This window comes from Gastrolobium bilobum, unplaced genomic scaffold (assembly GCF_033153095.1).
Source record: "Gastrolobium bilobum isolate Gb01-03AN ecotype WA unplaced genomic scaffold, APGP_CSIRO_Gbil_v1 utg5634, whole genome shotgun sequence".
Classification (NCBI taxonomy): Eukaryota; Viridiplantae; Streptophyta; class Magnoliopsida; order Fabales; family Fabaceae; genus Gastrolobium; species Gastrolobium bilobum.
The window spans coordinates 172,726-192,660 of record NW_026898133.1 but is presented as its reverse complement, the minus strand read 5'-3'; the positions used below and the strand labels follow the sequence as shown (position 1 = coordinate 192,660).

The 19,935-nt window shown below is 31.7% G+C and overlaps 2 protein-coding genes across 3 annotated transcripts; one reads left to right on the top strand and one right to left on the bottom strand.

Annotated features, from left to right (window-relative positions):
- Window positions 1-3,170: 3,170 nt before the first annotated feature.
- Window positions 3,171-9,686, top strand: LOC133313068 (uncharacterized). Its single transcript, XM_061514379.1, has 3 exons — window positions 3,171-3,563; window positions 5,138-5,286; window positions 9,229-9,686. Exons 1-3 carry the CDS (start codon window positions 3,378-3,380, stop codon window positions 9,365-9,367), a joined length of 474 nt encoding a protein of 157 aa, XP_061370363.1. The 5' UTR covers window positions 3,171-3,377; the 3' UTR covers window positions 9,368-9,686.
- Window positions 9,687-12,503: 2,817 nt separating this feature from the next.
- Window positions 12,504-14,480, bottom strand: LOC133313073 (dof zinc finger protein DOF2.5). 2 transcript variants are annotated; one of them, XM_061514390.1, is made up of 2 exons: window positions 14,437-14,480; window positions 12,504-13,793 (listed from the first exon to the last, which is right to left on the bottom strand). In XM_061514390.1, the coding sequence occupies exon 2, from the start codon at window positions 13,753-13,755 to the stop codon at window positions 12,949-12,951; it is 807 nt and encodes a 268-aa protein (XP_061370374.1). In that variant the 5' UTR covers window positions 13,756-13,793; window positions 14,437-14,480; the 3' UTR covers window positions 12,504-12,948. The 2 variants fall into 2 exon arrangements, with proteins under 2 accessions (XP_061370374.1, XP_061370375.1); XM_061514391.1 differs by having other exon boundaries at window positions 12,504-13,759; window positions 14,437-14,474.
- Between the last annotated feature and the right edge of the window lie 5,455 nt (window positions 14,481-19,935).

The window sequence follows — 19,935 nt, the reverse complement described above, 5'->3', positions numbered from 1 at the left end:
CTTTCATAGAAAAGAAAGCTCGTCTGACTTCATCTTTTGAAATTGGAGCACCTAAGTTAACAGCAGTCTCATCGTCCACCTTTGGCTAAAGAGTTTGGACCCAAGGACGATCATGGTTTTCTTCAGAAAATAGTTTAGAGAAGTAAGCATTTATTACCCGTGCAATGTTGTGATCTTCTCTAATCAAGTTTCCAGCATCATCTTTCAACTCCAAGATCTTGCTCCTTCTACGTCTAACAATTGTTTTTGTATGATAGTACTTTGTATTCCTATCTCCTTGAGCTATCCAAGTAGCACGAGACTTTTCAAACCACAAAAGTTCCTCATGTTCTAAAACTTGTTCAAGTTCACCCCTTATCTTGCCTTCAATCTTTTCCAAATGGCTTTTATTCTGCTCAGAAATTGCCCTCTGGATACCTTCAAGCCTACCAATCAACCTGTTCTTCTTATGATGGATATTACCAAACACATCTTTATTCCACTGCTTAATAAGAGGAGTGAAATCACGAAGACTATCAACTGTTCTTTGATCCTGACGCTAGTTTTCCTTGATGAAATTGTTAAAAAATTGATGATCCAACCAAAAAGAATGAAAACGGAAAGGGCGTTCCACCCCATTAACTTTGCTTGGCTCTAAGGTAATAAGGATAGGATTATGGTCACTGTTAATACGAGGAAGCACTCGAACCTGGCCTTCATGAAACATCAACCTCCATTCAACATTGCTACAAGCTCGATCTAAACGTTTAAAGACTCTATCTAAATGAAGAAATCTTGGTCCTCGCCATGTAAATTTAGAACCTATTCCTTCAAGATCAATCATCTTTATATCAGTTAGAATAGAAGAAAATTTATTACATCTGCTAGTATCAACTAGAGCACCGCCACGTTTCTCACTTGGAAAGGCAATTTCATTAAAATCACCTGCAATACTATTAGATCAAAATCTCAATAGAAAAAATAAAATAAAATAAAGCTAGTTGAGATTATAATCTAATAGTATTGAAAATGATAAGCAAAAGTAAGCAAAAAAAGAGATAAGTAAAACTACCTATCCATTTACTATCAATGGTAGAGAAATGATTTCTGCATCTTTTATATGACCAAAAGCACCTAATTTTAATAGTTTTGTTTTATACTTTTTTGGTAAATTTTAAGAGAAAGGTTATTACAACCTATTTTCATTTACAACCTTATACAACTATATCTTAACCGTTGATTTTCGTCAATCAACGATTATAATTTATTGTGAATTAATAATTAATTAATAAATTTGATTTACGAAAAATCTTAACCGTTGATTGGCAGAAATCAAATATGGTTGTGAGAGGTTGTAAACAAAAATAAGTTGTAAGTATAACATTCCTCAATTTGAGGCCTCAATTTTTAAACAGTATTAATTTAAATATTTTCTAAAAAAATACAATGCTACGTGGAACGGCAGATTGTATGTTTGAATGGAGAAACTTCCAAAATATAAATCCAAACACAACCAATTTTTTTAAAAAATAAAAAACACAACTAAATTGGTTATTCACTTTAACTTTTAAAACACAACCAATTTAAAACTCCTTAAACTTATTACTGTTTACATTACAGGCTTTTTCACCTTTTTGTCCCTCATTAATTATTTAATAACTATTTTGCCCTTTATTGCAAACTATCTACCAATCTGTCCCTCTTTAATCGATTAAATCAAAAATTTAATCGATTAAATGATCAAATGAAGATTTAATCGATTAAATCTTCAACTTAATCTATTAAATCTTCCAATTTATCAGAAGAACAACCTTATGTATGGGAGATTTAGTCGATTAAATAGGGAGATTTAATCGACTAAATCTTCAAGTTAACGATTTTTGCCTATTTTGATCATTTAATCGATTAAATTTTTGATTTAATCGATTAAAGAGGGGCAGATGGGTAGATAGTTCTGAATAAGGGGCAAAATTATTATTAAATAATTAATGAGGGGCAAAAGGGTGAAAAAGCCTTACATTACATCTATATTTCTTTATTGGAAAATCTTTATTTCACCCACTGTGATTTTGGGATTTATCATTTGACCACATGTGATTTTAAACTTATCAGTTAGATCCACTGTGCTAAGATATTTTGTCATTTAACCCCCTATGGTTTCAAATTTTCACTTAGACCTCTTGTGGTTACAAAAAATTTCACTTAAACACCTTGTGATTACAAAAATAAATATTTAAAACAAAAATTCTCTTCTTTTTTTTATTTTATATCCTCACCTAATGCATTTAGGATTTAAAAAATAAATTTTCTTTTTAAATTCACTTATTTTTATCAAGAAAATAAATTCAAATCAAATATTACTTTATTTTATATATTTTTTTTATCCGATATCGTTATAAAATTATCTAAAGAATGTAAATATCTTATTTTGATAATATATATTTAATTTATCTTAAATAATATTTTTTTATTTTCAAATATATTTTAAAAAAATTAAGATAATTTATAAATTAATTTCAGAATAAATAACTTGAAATATTTTTTAAACCATAAATGCATTCATTACATGAGGATATAAAATAAAAAAGAGAGAAAATTTATTTTAAAATTTTATTTTTTTAAATATTTATTTTTTAAATCACAAGGTGTTTAAGTGAAATTTTTTGTAACCACAAGGGGTCTAAGTGAAAATTTGAAACCATTTGAATGACAAAATATCTCAGCACAGTGGGTGTAACTGATAAGTTTAAAATCATAGGAGATCAAATGACAAATCACAAAATAACAGTGGGTGAAAATGGAGTTTTCCTTCCTTTATTTGTTAATATTTTTTATTCAATCCAAACACAACCAGGAAAACAAAAAAGCACAACCAAATTAGTTATTCACTTTAACTGCTAGTGATGGGATTTGGATTGGGATTTAGTAACAAACTTTAATTTATATCTGACCTTACGTATGGTCCAAATTTTTTTTTAAAAAAACGGAATCCTTAAAAAAAGTCAAATAAGAAAACTGTTTCCAACCTTCAAAAACACCAGAAAACCATGAAAAATCAAAGAATATCGAAACGACTTCGTTTTTTTTGGTCTCTTATATAATAATATGTTATTATCTCTATTGTTATTTACTTATTTACCGAGAAAATTAAATAAAGTTCAGCTTTCATTTTCATTTTTTCAATTCATCCACACACGGCAACGTTGATATTTTGATCAGGCAAAGAGAGAGAAAGAGAAAGAGAGAGAAACACAATCAGAAAAAGCTCTCGTGTTTCTGGGTTTTTGGAATTTTCAGCACCCATCAAACCCACCATCATTAAAACTGCAATCGGTGGCCAAAGTTTGGAGCTTTTTGGATCCAAGATCAAAAGGGTATCTCTGGTTTTCGAACTTTTGATGGCAAATCTGTATGTGAAGGCTGTGCAACCAGCGGATCTGAACAGGAACACGGAGTGGTTCACCTACCCTGGCGTGTGGACGACCTACATCCTCATACTCTTCTTTTCATGGATCCTCGTTCTCTCCGTCTTCGGTTGTTCCCCTGGCATCGCATGGACCAGCGTCAATCTCGTCCATTTCCTCGTATCTATGCTTTTTCTCTCTTCCTATTTATTTTCTTATAATTCATGCTTTTCTGTTTTTTTATTTATTTATTTTTAAATTGAATTTTGGGTCTTTGTTACCTTTTTGATTTGGCTTCTTTTTTTGCCTATGATAACCCGTTTGAAATTCTTGCAGTGTAAGGCTTTTTTTGGGTGTGTATGTGTTTATTATTATTATTATTATTATTTTTTATGAATGGGGTAGGTGTTTGTCTTGTCTTGGTTTTTGGTTTTGGGTAAGTGGGTTGTTGATTGGTGAATTGTTCATGGAAGGGGCAAATTTGATCCGTGTTCAATATGCTTGATGGTTGAATCTTGAAGTTTCAGGTCTTGTTGGCTTTGTAAGATGAGAGACTGAATGTAATACTATTAATCTTGGAAAGATATTAATTGTGCTGGACCTGGAGAGGGTTGAGATGTTAATTTATTGAGTCATACATAGTTATTAAGTGTGGGAGTTGTTTCTTCTTGTGGGCTAATAAATGCTAAATGGTTCAGGATTCATACTTTTTTGTTTCATTCTTGATATTCATAAACATTAAGAAAGAGAGATAGAGGGTAGAGTGTTCATAAGACATATATAAATTAGATGTATGAAACCTCTGCCACCTTACAAAATCATAATCCGGAATTGAAAGTGAACGAACAATACAACAGTAATTTGCTTCTGTTTTCTCTTGTCACGGGTGGAGGGTGGCCCCAATTCCTAGTTTTGTTACTAGCAATTCGTTATTTCTCCTTTATAATCTTGTTCTTGTTCTTGTCTAGTTCTCCCATGGCTAGGAAGTTAGTTACTCCTCTACATTCTTGTTATTGTTCTCCCTTGGCTAGGAAGTTAGTTACAAGGAATGTGGAACGAGATGGGAGGCTTATATGTTACCCGGAAAAAAAGGGTTGGCTTTGGGATAGGCTACTTCAGGACAACCCAAGATGTTATATTTTATTAAAAATTTATATACAAACACTTTTCCCATTAACCAATATATATATAATCTAATAAAAAGATAACAATTTCTTATTAATCTTTGGGATAGGCTTATATAGCTTTGCTTTTAATATGCTCTAACTTTCATGGCTTCCCTCTTTCTTTTAATGTTCAAAATTTTCTTTCTTGCTTCTCTTCTGTTTAACTTTAGAAGTACGCCAGTTCAAGTTTTATGATGCCTCAAAAGGTGTGTCCATTCCTTCTAAAATATAGTATTTGATTATTAGATTGTGCTTTGAAATAGAACCTAATATTTCTTATCATTTAATGTTTGTCTTACAGAAAGACTTGGAATGAATTGTTTGACAAGATATTTTTTCTTCATCTTCTTTCGTTTTTTGGGGTAGGTGGGGCTTTTATCATGTGTCTTGTTTAAGTATAATACTGAGGCAATCTATTTCCACTCAATTATTTCTTGGTGAGGTTGTGGCAGGGCTTTTTTTCTTGCTAAATTGTGTGATTGGATCAAGTTAACAATTAATATTTTGTTTGTCAATTATTGTTTTTTAATGAATGTTGAAATAATTTGATCTTTCTACGTGGCTTGATTATTATGTTGTGTCCATCAGGTAACATATCACTTTTTCCACTGGAAGAAAGGAACTCCATTTGCGGAGGACCAGGGGATCTATAATAGATTGACTTGGTGGGAGCAGGTAGACAATGGAAAGCAGCTCACTCGTAACCGGAAATTTCTAACAGTTGTTCCCTTGGTGCTGTAAGTTCTCCTCTAATTGCATCCCATTGTTTTTATATTTAAAAGTGTATGTTCCTGGTGATGTCATAGGGTGTATGAATTTTTTATTTTTTTATCTGCAGACTTGTTATATGAACCTGAATTGGTCTGCACTCATTAAAATATTGTCTACACTGGTGCAGACAAAATTATCTGTGTGCATTCTTGATAGTGTTATTATAACACATGCATTTCATAATATTTTTTGGTTGATAACTTCTTGTGGTGCAAGAAATTGCTACATGTGTGTTTATTCCCTTCTTCTTATGTGAAGTACATGTCTCTCAGCTGTGATGTAGTCTTATAAGTTACATGTATTTGGAATTACTGTTGTCTTGTAAGTTCTCGTTTATATAAGTTACATGTATGTTCATATCTGTATGCTTCATAACAATTGTGTTATGGCAATTCCACAAGCAATTGCTAGAAAAAGGAATTTGTTTTTGTTGGTGAAAAAATAAAGAAAAATATAAAAAAGGCTACCTATGAAAACTTCTATACAGCTCTACATCATTCAATTATGATCTGCAATTTACTTGTGGTCTTGTGTAACTTCATCTATGTCATTGGATTGTGTCTGATGTCAAAATCAGTCTGCACTATTATCCTTGCATTTTCTCATAGTTTAGTTGAATCAGCTTTTGAATTACATTTGTTTCCAGGAAGAGTTAGGGTTTTCTTAATGCCATCAATTTGCAAGGAATGAAAGTGTGAAGCATTGCAACTATTAATGCAAGGAAGCAGAATTATGCACTTTTAAATTCTACTATATATTACAATATTACTTTGTTGATTTGTTCATATCATAAGATATTATAAGTGAGGTTTGTAAATCAATGGGTAGCTAATACTACGCGTTCTTTTAATAGATATCTTTTTGTTAGAAATATAGTATGAATAAAAAATGGGCATGTGCATTATCCACGTTTCAAATCAAGGGCTCTTGGGTGAGGGGGTATGTTAGAGATATAATATATAAAACTAATATGGCCTTCACTTAACTCAAGCTTTTGGGTTGCAACTTCACTCATCATCTTCTTCCTCCACATCATTGACTTCAGACTTTGACTTGTCAGACTCATCTTCCTCTGAAAGGTTCTTAACTCCAATTTCCTATTGTAGGCCAGAATATTTCTATCATACTCTTCTTTCTTCTTCCCTGCCCTGGAAATGTAGCGAGCTTACTCAGCATCAAACATCGATTTCCATTTGTCACCGCTAGCCTTACCAACCACGGCGACAACTTTGTTGTTTGGATGTTCCTTGTGGTGTTCTATGAACCCGGACATGAAAACAACGAAGATGAGTGACGAAATCGTGAAGACTCGGTTCGAGTTAGAGATTCTGAGTCATTGAAGAATGCAGGGTTTTGTGATATTTTGAAAATGTTTGGCCTCGTCATCAATCCATGTGCTATAAAGCCATTGGCTGTCGTGCTTGCCTTGGAATCGCTTATGGTTTCTTTGTTTTCATGTCTGAGATCAGAGAGCAGTACAAGGAGCATTCGAACAACAAATCCATCGCCGTGGTTATTAAAGCTAGCGGTGACTGATGGAAATCGATGTCTGATACTGAGAAAGCTAGCTATGTTTCCGGGGCAGAGAAGAAGAAGAATGAGTATGATAGAAATATTATTAGAGGGCAAGAATCCTTGAGAGGAAGATGAGTTGTCAAAGTCAAAGTCTGAAGTCAATCATGAGGAGGAAGAGGATGACGAATGAAGTTGCAGGCGACATAGAAAGAAGCTTTAGGTGATAGTGAGAAAAATTGTTTTGCATAGGTTGGCTTAGAATTTGATAGGAAATGTTTCCCAATTCACAGCTCTCTCTGACAATTAGCTCCAGAATTCTTATCCTGCACTTTATAGTTTTAGGTTAGTGCACAATCCTATCATGATTCTGTACTTCAAGTCAGTGCTATGTATGATACGTTTTAATTCTATTCTGGATGAAATGCCATAGCTTCTTCATTTCCAAAAAAAATAAATTGGGCCTATGCATTATTCACGCTTCAGGAACAATGTTTCTTGCATGAGGGGGTGTCTTAGAGATATAACACAAGTAGGTGGGCCTATGCATTGTACACCTTTCAAGCCCAATGAGTTCTTCTGGGAGGGCGTGTATTAGGAATATAGTACAAGTATAAAACCATTCATATCTGCCTTCACCTAAGAGCTCAGGCTCATTTATTTGTGTTAAAAAATTCCATAATATTTATTAGAAGAATGGAGGGTAGTAAGGATCGCCTCTTTATGACTTGGTCATAGAGTGAATGATATGAGGTGAGAAATGATAACTGATAACAAGGTTTCTACAAGGACAATTTCCATGTCAATACCATTTGTATGGGCTGCTGGTGTGGGTAACTTTTAAAGGGATTTGAAGTTAGTGCCCTAATGCTCTCTCTGAGTGTGTGTGTTCTATTATGACCTGGAAGGTTTCTATTCTTCTTGGTGTCTGGGGTTCAACCTGATCTGCTATCTATTTTTTTTTTTGGCCAAACAACCTAACTTCATAACTTTAATTTTGAGGATTTTGAATGCTTTTGATAGAATAGTATTAGATATAAAAAGAAAAGAGTACAAACCCCGAGGATAAGAAGTCCTTCTTAATAAAGGCATAAAGAGAAACAAAGAAAAGACAGACAATCAAGCTAAAACAAATCCCTTTGAATATCTGGTAAGGACACCCTCTTGAAGAGACAGCGTAGTGTGCCAAAATGATGATCCTGTACCATAGCAGCTATGTTGTCTGGAAAATATTCTTGAAAATGAAAGCATTTTGCATGCCAAATACTCAAATGAACGGGGTAAATAGTACATTGCCAAAGACACTTTCCCTCCTTAGTGCCACCAAAATCCCTGAAGTTGACCGTTGCATCTAGATTAAGAGGTACACCCATTTTGTTTTCCAAAAGCTGAGGATTTCAAAAGCAAAGGAATTACTTTTTATGGAAATGATTTGAGCATCAGCTAGAATGTTGTATCACTGCTGCTTCTCAATGATTCAGGACTGTCTTGATTGTTGTAGGAGTACTTTATGTTTCTCTGGGTAGTTTTCTACAATGAGAATGATATTTATCTTTGAGGTATCAGTTATTAATTTAAACTTATTGGAATAAGCATGTTGCATTATTTAGTGCAAGCAAGGTTGTCAAACTCAAATTTACGTTGGTTTTGGATGTACTCACTGATCATATAAGGAGCTAGTGCTACATTGCATTGCATGGTTTTGCATATGATATAATCCTAGTGTGAGAGTGAGGAAAGGAAATAGATGGTAAACTAGAGCTGTGTAGAAAATCTTTGGAAGCACATGGTCTCTTATTAAGTAGAAGTAAAATGGAGTATTTGGAATGTAAGTATTAGAGATATTATATAAAACCGTTAATGCGACCTTTTTGGTTGAATTGATTTCTTGACATGGTATTAGAACTTCTTTGACCAAGTAGTCATGAGTTCAATTCTCACTGCTCTCGTTTTCTAATAATAAAAAAAGGTTAAATCAACATTAGGTGGGCCTGTGCATTATCAACGCTTCAAGTCCAAGGGCTTTTACGTGAAGGGGAGTGTTAGAGATATATATAAAACCATTAATGTGACTTTCATTTAACACCTTAAGCTTTTGGGTTGAATTAATTGCCTGACATTAAGTTCAACACACACTAGCACTAGCTTAGAGTTGAAAATTTGAGATCGTACTATTTCACAAGTTGCAAGACTTAAGTATTTTGAATATATCATCCAAGATGATGAAACAATTAAGGGAGATGTAAACCATAGGATTCAAGCTGGGTGGATGAAATGGAGAAATGCCATAAGTGTTATTTGTGGAGCTCACTTAATTCATGTTTAGTTATCTTGAGAATGTACATATGATTTAAAAATCATTAGTTATTTACTGCTTGATATTTTGTGATTGCCAGGTACTTGATCGCCTCACACACAACTGACTATCAGAACCCAATGCTCTTCTTCAACACCGTTGCAGTGATTGTGCTGGTTGTTGCTAAGTTCCCCCATATGCACAAGGTCCGAATTTTCGGAATCAATGCTGATAAGTGAAAAATCTGTGTATCCCTAAAACTTGGTTTACCTTCTCAAGAGCCTCTTGTCCTTCTCTTGTTCTGGAAAAGGCCATACCTTTGTATAGAAGACAGAACTGGAAGGATTACTCAAGTAATGTTTTGTTGCCAACTGTTTTTCTAAGCTGCTTCTAAGGTATTAAACAAATAAATATGTTGAGTTATTTCTGTACAGTAGAGAAAATATATGTATCGGATTATAACTGGTGCTTTCAAATGTACCTTCCTTTATTTCTTATCCTCTTTTAGTAATGCCTTAGAACTGATATACAAGAATGGTCATTTGCGTTTGCATTAAATTTTGTTTATGAAACACAATTTTGTTTTATTAGAAATAAAACTCTCTTTTCTTATCATATAAACATAAGTTGAAATCTATTTGTTGGAAATTTGAGAAAGTGCGTGTATATGTTAAGAAAGCTATGATGTCATGGAATATTGGAATATGTATAAAATACAAAGGCGTACCTTGAAACTTAAATGATCAAATTAGGCACAAGAAGACCGTTTAGAATTTGCAGTCTGAGACAAGTTGATGGTGCTGTGGAAACTGGAAAACCAGAATTCTTCACACTATGTTCAAAACGTAAGCATATTCATATTTTTAGTAGCTATATTCTCATACTCACGCACTTGTACAATAATCAACAAGTTTATTTATTTACTATTTTACTTTGTAGAATAACACGTTAATTTCATTTAAAAAAGTTTTAATTTTTTTAAACTCATTATTCAGTCCATGTTTGATAGCGAAGTCCAAATGGATATTTACTGTTAGATTACAGTATTGCATAGTGCATTTTCGGCCCAAATATGAATGTTTGGCTTCATGATGCCAGGACCAGGACCTGCTGGAAAAGTGAGACTTATTTTGAAAATGTTATATAAATATCTTATAAGGGAGATTATATTTATAACATCTTTTTTCTTATAATTATTTTTCTTATCATTTGATCAAAATTATATATGGTTAAAAAATATTATCAAATGAGAGACATTAATTTGATGTTGATCTAACAGTAATTAAATAGTTATAAGAGGTTGTAAATAAAAAAATTTGTAAATATAATTTATATTCTAAAATTAATTATTTTGAAATTTTTATTTAAAACATTCTACACATCATACGAAGAAAAATCATAGCAACCCTCACGCTAGCTGCAAGACCATAATTATTCTATTTATCCTTTTTTATTTTATTTGGGATGTTTCCCTTCTGAATTACTGTGTGTAAGACCATAATTTGATGTTACCTTGTTGCTTGTAAGAATAATCAACAAAAAACCCTTGCATAAGTGTATAATTATCTATGGAGAAATAACTTTCATGTCACATAAGATACCTTCGGTCATGAAATAGACATAAAATGTGGGACTCATCTGTTTTTTTTTTTTTTTTTTAAAGCCTCAAGGCACATCTTTTGATTAGTGCATAGTAGATATGTTTTTTCTCATTCCAACATGAAAAAAACATGGGTTTTATTAGTGTTATGTAACATAATGTAAGTGTTGTTTCCAACTCTCACATCAAAAGGGAGAGACAAAATGAAATGATGAAAGAGAAAGAAAAACATGTGGACCCCACATCTTTAATGTGTGTGTAGGAAAGTGAAGTTATATTACGTTAAATGATAAACATAAAACCCAAAAAACATACCCCAAAAGCAATCTTGTTACATAAAACGACAAAGTAGAATTATTAGTTTAAGGGAATTATTATGTCATCAGTTTCAAGAGCGGTTATGAATTGTGGGAAAACATTTTGGTTTTCAAAGATGAGTGTCTCTACGTACGTACCCTAAGGAGAAGAAAAAGAGAATGGCGTAAGAAGAAGGCCAACACATGAGGGAAGGTATTTTGTCCCTCCAATGGAACTTACTCAAAGTGAAAAACACAACGTAAGAACAATCCTACATTTTATTAATTAATAAATTGTCCACATGTGAAGACATTGACCTAGCCATTGGTATAATAAATAGTTTCCACTTGCACCATTAGAATGTTTGAGGGTCCCACTATACCGAAACAAGTTGGGCTCTTCATAGTTTTCTTTAGTCCTTCCACATACTATATTTAACAGCAGGTGGATGTATGACATACGACACTCATTAAATTGAAAGTCTTCAAATTATATTAATCTGCAAGTGGATGACACTTATATTAGGTTAGTGTTTAGTTGGGGCAGGTAATCATGTTACACATTTTTGGTAAATATTTTAAAGATGAAAACCATCGTAAAAACAACATTTATTTAATTATCAATACAATGAATAAAGCAGTTGCTTATCCGAATTTATAAGAAATTTAATGAAAAAACATGTGAGCTAATTTCTAAGTCTTGTTTTCACAATCCCTCTTTAAAAAAATAATAAATTTTGAGTTCATTATCCTTTCATGAAGAAAAAATAGTAATTAATTACCGAATTCTTCTTATTTTTAACAGAAAAATATTTCTGCAGTTAATGCAGATAAATTATCTGCATTTACTTCCAAAACGACATCGTTTTGGGATCGAAAGATTAGAAAATTATAATTATAAAGACTATAATAACCTTGAACTAAATTAAAATTACAAAAACACTAGGATTTCCGTCCCAAAACGACGTCGTATTGGGCTTACTGCAGATAACTTATCTGCTGTAACTTCAAAAAAAACGAACCCTATTTTTAATTTGGTCCATCGTGAAATTTTTAAAAAAAAAGCTTATATAATTTACATATTATAAGATCACTTCAAAAGAAATATTTCTTTAGATAACTTACAAAATATAATTAATGACATATGTAATATATTACAATCCAATTTTCAAGATTTGTCCAATGTTTAATTATAATACTAGCTATGTTCATTAGAAGTGGGTGTGACATTCCTAATTCAGCTAAAACACTAAGACCATAGAACACTCTCTTGCCCTTCCTTTTCAGTTTTCTTTTCCTATTATTCTTCCGAATAATTCCACTAAGTGCTTTCATAGTTGGAAGAATCTCAGATGTGATAATTTAGACAACAAAGCTGACAACCCACTAATTCTTGCAGGCACAGAGAAAGAATAGAGAGCTGAAAAAGACCACAAAGCAAAACTCAACCAAATTTTTATAATTATGGTTACACTCACAAACTTGAACAATTAATTTGAACATTTAATCATGGTTACACACCCAAAAGTCATTTCAACCACAACTTTGAAATACATATAATCATAAATGAAGGAGATTCTGCTTCTTAATTACAGAAGAATTCATGAATACAGGTTGCATGCCATGGACAAAATTAAAACAGGCCCAATATTCACCTCTTCTTCTTCTTCTTCTCTCTCTCTCTATATATATATATAACAACCAAAATGAGATGTGAAATCCTCACATTGCTCAAATAGCAAAGGAAGTGTGTACAAAACAAAGTAACCATGTGTATCCTATAGTTAGTTCTGAAACAACTTCAGACAAATGATCCATTTGAAAAGAGAGAGAAAAAAAAAATAGGGAAGAAAAATAAGATAATGCATTAAGTTCTTAAATATTAGTTTCCTTATTCCTCCCATATTTCTTTCTTTCTTTTTTCTTACCATGACCCTTCACCAATCATTCCATTCCAATATCCAGTTGAATTTCCTTGTTCTTTGTTCTGATCCACTTCAGCCTGCTTCACATCTCCAAAAGGGAACAAAAGTCTGCTACCATTCTCTTGAACTTGATGATCATTATAGGATCTGTTTCCAATCCCATGATCAACTGAAAATCCAAGGTTAGGTTTAACTTCTTGCATGGGATTAAACCCAGATGGGTAAAGAGAGTTTGAGTTTGGCATCAAGGAAGAAGGAGCATAAGGATTATTCAAACCCCTAGATGCCATGCTAGACCTAAGTAGCTCAAGAGCTGAAAGAGAAGTTGGTGGTGCTGAAGAAGAGTTTTCACCATTGTGCATCTCAACATATGAGGACATGCCATGATGATGATGATGATGATGATGATAATTCTCCATAGATGGGAAAGCCAGATTAAGATCTTGGCCTCCATGCATTTTATTAGGGTTTTGGGAAGAAATAGCTGAGATTGAAAGGCTTGGTGGGTTTAGGTCTGGAACTTTTGATGAAGGTGTAGCTGATGATGATGATGATGATGATCCTGTGGTGACCCTCTTGTTCTTTCTGGAACCACCACCAACTGGAACATTTCTGAGAGAACCACCATCTGTCCAATACCTTCTACAAGTCTTGCAGAAGTATCTGGGTTGTGTGAGGCTATAGTTGTTGTAATAACAGAACTTAGTGTTGGTTGAATTGCACCTTGGACAATTCAGTTGCTCTTGTGGCCTTGCTTTCTTCTCTAAAACTTGCCTTGTGCATGAATTGGGAGTTATCCCCTCCATGACTCTGAGGAACCCCAAAATAAAGAGAGAAAGGATAGCTACAGTCACAGTTTTCATATGGGATAAGAATCCATAGCATATAAAAGATTTCAAGGGCTAGTGATTTTAAGTTTACATAACATATTTTTTGAGATAATTAACATTAAAATCAAAACAAGGTGGTTATGTCATGAAAAGTGTAAAAAATAAAATAAAATAAAATGTAGAGGATTAGAACTTGAAGCATGAAAGGAATATTAATTAATAATTAATAATAACAAATAGTATGATCTTCTTTAATTTTTCTGTTCTTTTACAATTATCACACGAGCAAAAAGGGTAAGGAAAAGGAAAATGAAAAGCAGTGCTAGCTTTTGTGTTTATAGGACCTGATACAAAACAACCTTTGGTAGAAAAAGAGAGAAGAGATATATATAGAGTGTCAATATAGATATATGTAGTTACCATGAACATCGTCTCTTAGATATATAGCTAGAAAATGAAATCAAAGATACAAACAACTCTTAAATCTAGTGAAAAAATAGATATTTATGTGTCAGCTTTTAAACAACCCCTCAACCCTGAATAAATAGCTCAGAATTGTGCATCAAAGAAGAAAAGACATGAATTCAAAGAAAAGAAAGAGAAAAGCAATGGATGACTTGAGAGAGAGAGAGAGAGAGAGAGAGAGAGAGTTCACACCTTGTTTGTCTGCAGCTGCTCCTTAGTGCAAGAAAGAATGTTTTGGTTCGTTTGTGGGGTGGCTTTATGTGTAGGCTTACTTTATGAATGCTGCAAAGGAAAAAGATAAAGAGAAAGAGAAAGAGAGAGAAGTGTGTCTGTTTTGACTACACTAGGCAGTATCTCTTCATTAATGATGTTTTAGCATTTAGGACACTATTTTTAATGACTATTAATATGCTATTTTTCTTTTCTTCATATTAAATGTAATTCTAAATTGGTTTCTTTTTTTTATTTTCTTTATAGTATGCTCTTTTTTTTGTGGTGGTGGAATAATGAGTATGTACTGTAGTGGGTTCTACTTTTTGAACGACAGACTCTTATTAGTGGTTCATTTGTCAAACCTTCTTTTTCTCTAATCAAGTAACTTTCTTTATTTTTGGCCAGAATCAAGGACCATTCTTAAGCAGTGATTTTTACAGGGTTATCGCTAGCGGTAATAACGGGCTGGGTAGAATTTTGATCTTAAAAAATTATGTTTGTGTTTAAATATATGAGTCTAGCTTAGCTTATTATCTGTTACCATCAGCCTGTGACATGATTTATTTACAAAAAAATAAAAATTTGATTTATCCTGTTAGTTAGCTGTTAAAAACAATAAAACAACAAAAATTTATACAAACAGAATATATGATCAACAACACTAATAATTTCATAAGATGAAATGGGTTGGAGAGAGAGAACTATTACAAGTAGTATAAAAAAATAAATAAAAATAAAAGTTAATATACTAGGTTAGCCTGAGAGGCTCTAAAATTGAAGTATGAGGTTTTCTTACTAAATGAGCTTTTGTACAAATTCAAGATTGATTCTAACAACTAATTTTAGACATGTAAGTTCAGACCTCACAACAAGCCAAACCAAAGACTACTGATTCATTTACCATTATCAGAAATATTGGATTTCATAGCTTAACTTCAATTCATGCCTTCCTTAATTTAATGTTAACATTTTCTCCAATAAACTCTCCTAGTTTTCAGCTGTTACATGCACTAGGGCTTGCTTTCAAAGTAATCACGCTCATTCAACTCTCTGTTATGGTGATTTTCTTCTTTTCTTTTTCTTTTATTAAATTTTATTTGTGGTGCAAATGTTAGAATTTTTTTTATTTCATCACCCTAGCTAATTTCTTTTTTAAGGAGAGTTTAGTCCCCTATATCCATAACCCGGCGGAGAAAGGGACCCGTACAAATATGAAATTAGGGCTTGTTTGGTGTGACGTATAAGGCATGATAGTATAAGCTTATACTATACGTTATGACATTTTCAGTTGTTTGGTGTGACCATCGTATAGTATAAGCTTATACAGCATAATCCCTTAATACATCAAAACGATGTATAACTTAATCCGGCCTAAGGGTGAGGGATAAGACCTGATAAAAGATTGATGTATTAAATGTAATTCTCAAAAATTAATATATTATTTTAATATCAATCTATTAAAATAAAAATTAATTTTTTAATATAATTTTTAAAATATTGAATATTTTTATTTTTATAAAAATTAATTTATATTTTGAACACACTGATCAATAAATTTTTATAAAAATTAATATCATATGACATTTTTTGAAGAATTATATAAATTCTTTATTAAAGGATATTTTTATTAAAAATATTTATTTTGATCATATATCGTATTATACAGTACATTACCAAATACTAGATGATAGTATCTTATACAATATATTATTTTATACAATACCGTGCCAAACGCTGGATAGTATTAAAATTCAATCAAGTCTTATACAATCAGGTCTTATACTATCAGGTCTTATACTATCAGGCTTTATCCTATACTATGTACCAAACATGCCCTTAATGTTACGACTTGCAAATAATTTGATGTAAGGATGGATGATGTATTAGACCTAGCCTACCTGTGCTAAGAAAAATCTCAAATATTTAATTATTTTTATTAATAGAATACATGCGATGAGTATTGAACTCATGACCACATCAGCTCTGATGTCATATAAAGAATTATTTCAACCCAACAACTTAATTAGATAAGGATGCATTAATGATTTTATATTTTTCTAATAAGATAACATGTCAAACCTGACCAAGCATCTAAGATGTGATGAAAATGATTTGCATGTTTAATATAAGTAATTATTTTTATTAATTATTATCCTGGTTTTATTATAGGAATTCTATTTTCTCTTGTTGTTGGATATAGTTATCTCCTACTATAGTCACATAATATGATGGAGCCCATCACCTATTAAAAAAAGAAAAATGGTGACATAATTTTTGATGTGAGAATAACATAAGATAATTATTTCATATAAAATAAGATAATGATTTTCCTTTATTATATATATAAAATGTTAAATGAATTTTCTGTAGTAGGAGATTCATTATCTTATGCCAAGAGATAAAAAAACATATGGGGCCCACATGTAAAAAAACAATAACACGAATTTTGACGCATCAGTAGGAGAAAAAAATGGGGACAGTGACCAAAATGCCACGCTTTGGCAAAACAATTACCAGAATGCCACGTGAACAGTAAAATTTCTCAAACTGCCACGCGGCATAATTCGCTACACAGTGTAGCGAATTATGTATGCAAGTAATTCGCTACACAGTGTAGCGAAATATGCCACGTTAGAATGTACAGAACCAAAAAGTGTCATGTGTCAGAATTGTTGAAATTCGCTACATAGGGTAGCGAATTTCAACAATTTTGACACATGACACTTTTTGGTTCTGACGTGGTATATTTCGTTACACTGTGTAGCGAATTATGCCGCGTGACAGTTTGGCAAAATTTACTGTTGGCGTGGCAGTTTGATAATTTTTTTTGTCTAAACGTGGCAAAATGGTCACTGTTTCAAAAAATTGTCTATAGAGTCATTTAACTCATATATAAATGTAATTTTCAAGGTTTGTTTGTTTATGAAAGTAATTAAATTGGTATTGCGACTTTTTTTATTTCCTTGGAGTTGAGACTAATTATCACTTGAAACATCGATATTATTTCTTCCCACAAGTGTTTTTCTTAAATGAGTAAGCCACTAGCATTTATGCAAACGTCATTTTAGATGAACAAATATAGGAGCGATATTTGCTAGAAGTTTCTTTTCCTTTATAATATATATTATTACGAATCAAATTTTAAAATTGGGGTCCACTTGGACCATTGGTCGAATGGTAACATGATTGTTGTCTTTAATTAGTCACCCAGGTTTGAGCCTGCACTAGGCACGAATTTTTCTAGTAGTTATACAAAACCTTGGTTAATTACTACTTGTTACGTTGGGGCACTATATATCAATCTATATATATACAGATAACAACTATAAGAGTAAAGAAATTTGAAATTATATTTTTCAGAATATAACTGCAGCTCACGAGTCTAAGGATTTCTTCTAGTTGGAGCTTGATTCAAATTGTTTGAGTTAATTTCCATATATGTTTGATATAAAATGAATCACATACATGAAATAAGTTCCTATCACATAAACAAGTCATTTCATAAATTTCTATTTTTACTAAAATTTTAGTCTGAAATATATAGTCATATATTTGTGAAAATTGTTAGAGGTCAACCGAAATCATGCTCATGAATGCCACTTTAGAGAGCAATGAATTATTCTTTTTCTTAAATCTTTTTAATCTTATAGAAGGTCTTACAAATTAACTTAAGAAACGGAGAATGAAAAGAAATAAGGCACTAGCTAATCGAACTTATGACATCAAATATACAACATTAAAATCAATTTGTAGTTAAGATCATGTGCGATATCAACTTATAGAGTGTCCAATGTGTTGATAACTCACATGACTCAATCTATACAACTAGTTATTGCTCATTGTTTACGCATTGATACTTCATATTTGTAACTAAACACGTATACCATCTATTTTTAAGAGAATTGATGATTAACTTTATTGATCTTCTATTCATGACAGCTATGTGAGGTTTGAATTTAGGGTTCTCTCATTAATAGGGATGCAATATTTCTAAGGTTATACATTAATAATACCCTACTTTTAATTTATTTGACACCTTCTGAAGTACGTGTACAGAGTGCATGCATCTCGATCTATTGCTAAAATTGTAGTTTTTCATATACTAAAAAAAAAAAAAAAAGTTTTAAGTTTTTCTTTGCTGGATCATCGACTTGTGAGTTTGATCTACTTTTGAGCGAACAGTTTTAATACATAGGGAGGGCATCACTACCCGTCATTACTAAGACAAATAAATCTGTACTAGAATGTGAGAAATGTATGACTTTTTTTTTTTTTTTTGGGTAAGCAAAATGTATGACTTCTGTTCTAGAATGATTTTGGGAAGCAATATGCTTAAATAAAATCTAGTTTCTTACTTACGAAGCAATACCTCATATTGTACAATTATATACGTTCATCTGGCATTCATTTTGTAAAAGAAAATATTTATTCATGAAGAGGTTGAACCAAAGACAAGAAAATTAGAAATTAAATATAATTAATGTGTTCGCTAATTAATTTTAGTAAATTGAGTGATAAAAATACTAATCATATTGATTTGGGTCACCCTTGTAATTGTTGTCTTGGTGGATTTATGGGAATAAATATTTAATGCATCAAATGCATTGAAGATTTAGTGTATCTGTCCATTCGTTGTGTAACACGTGGACAAAAAACATCATGTCATATTTTTTTTTCAGATGACATGATTTTTTATCCACGTGTCACAAAATAAATGAATAGATACACTGAGTTTAGTGCATCTGATGCACTAAAGATTTATTTGATTTATGAATGCGTATCTCATTATATGTTTGTATACTCAAATTGCATATTTGTTTTATATTGTGCATGACAATGACTCTGTCCGGTTTCTCCAAATAAATATTTTTTATTTATTTATGTATTTTTGAAAGAGTTTTTGAAAATAATATATTTGATATAATATAATTTGTTTCTATTCCCATTGGAAAAAAATATGTATTTAATAAATAATGTGTATTTAATCTTGATAATATATTTTACGATATGTGCATTTAATAAATAATATACCTAGAAAAAATATTTTTTATTTCTATTAATTTTTGTTGACGATCGGTTCATTCTAAAAATTAAACCGATTTTATCAAATTATATTTCTAGTTATTTATGTCTATTAAGAAAACAAACATTTTTTAAAACATTATAGGTACATCCTTAGTCCACCTCCGGGGTGTGGAGCATTGTGTACGTGTATATATGTATATATATTTATAATGTATTAACAAGTTACAACATAATTTAGTTTGTAATTGTATAACAAACAATCAAATATATATAACTATTGAAGTGTATCAAATTGGTACATTATTTTGATACCAGAAAATTATAAGTAATCTTATAAATCTTTGTTGAAACTTGCATAATGTCTGATCTTAACCTTGAAGTGGGTCAAGATCTCTTCCTATAAACTTTTCACTACAGGAAGGGAAAGGAAAAAACAAAAACACATGCGATGTG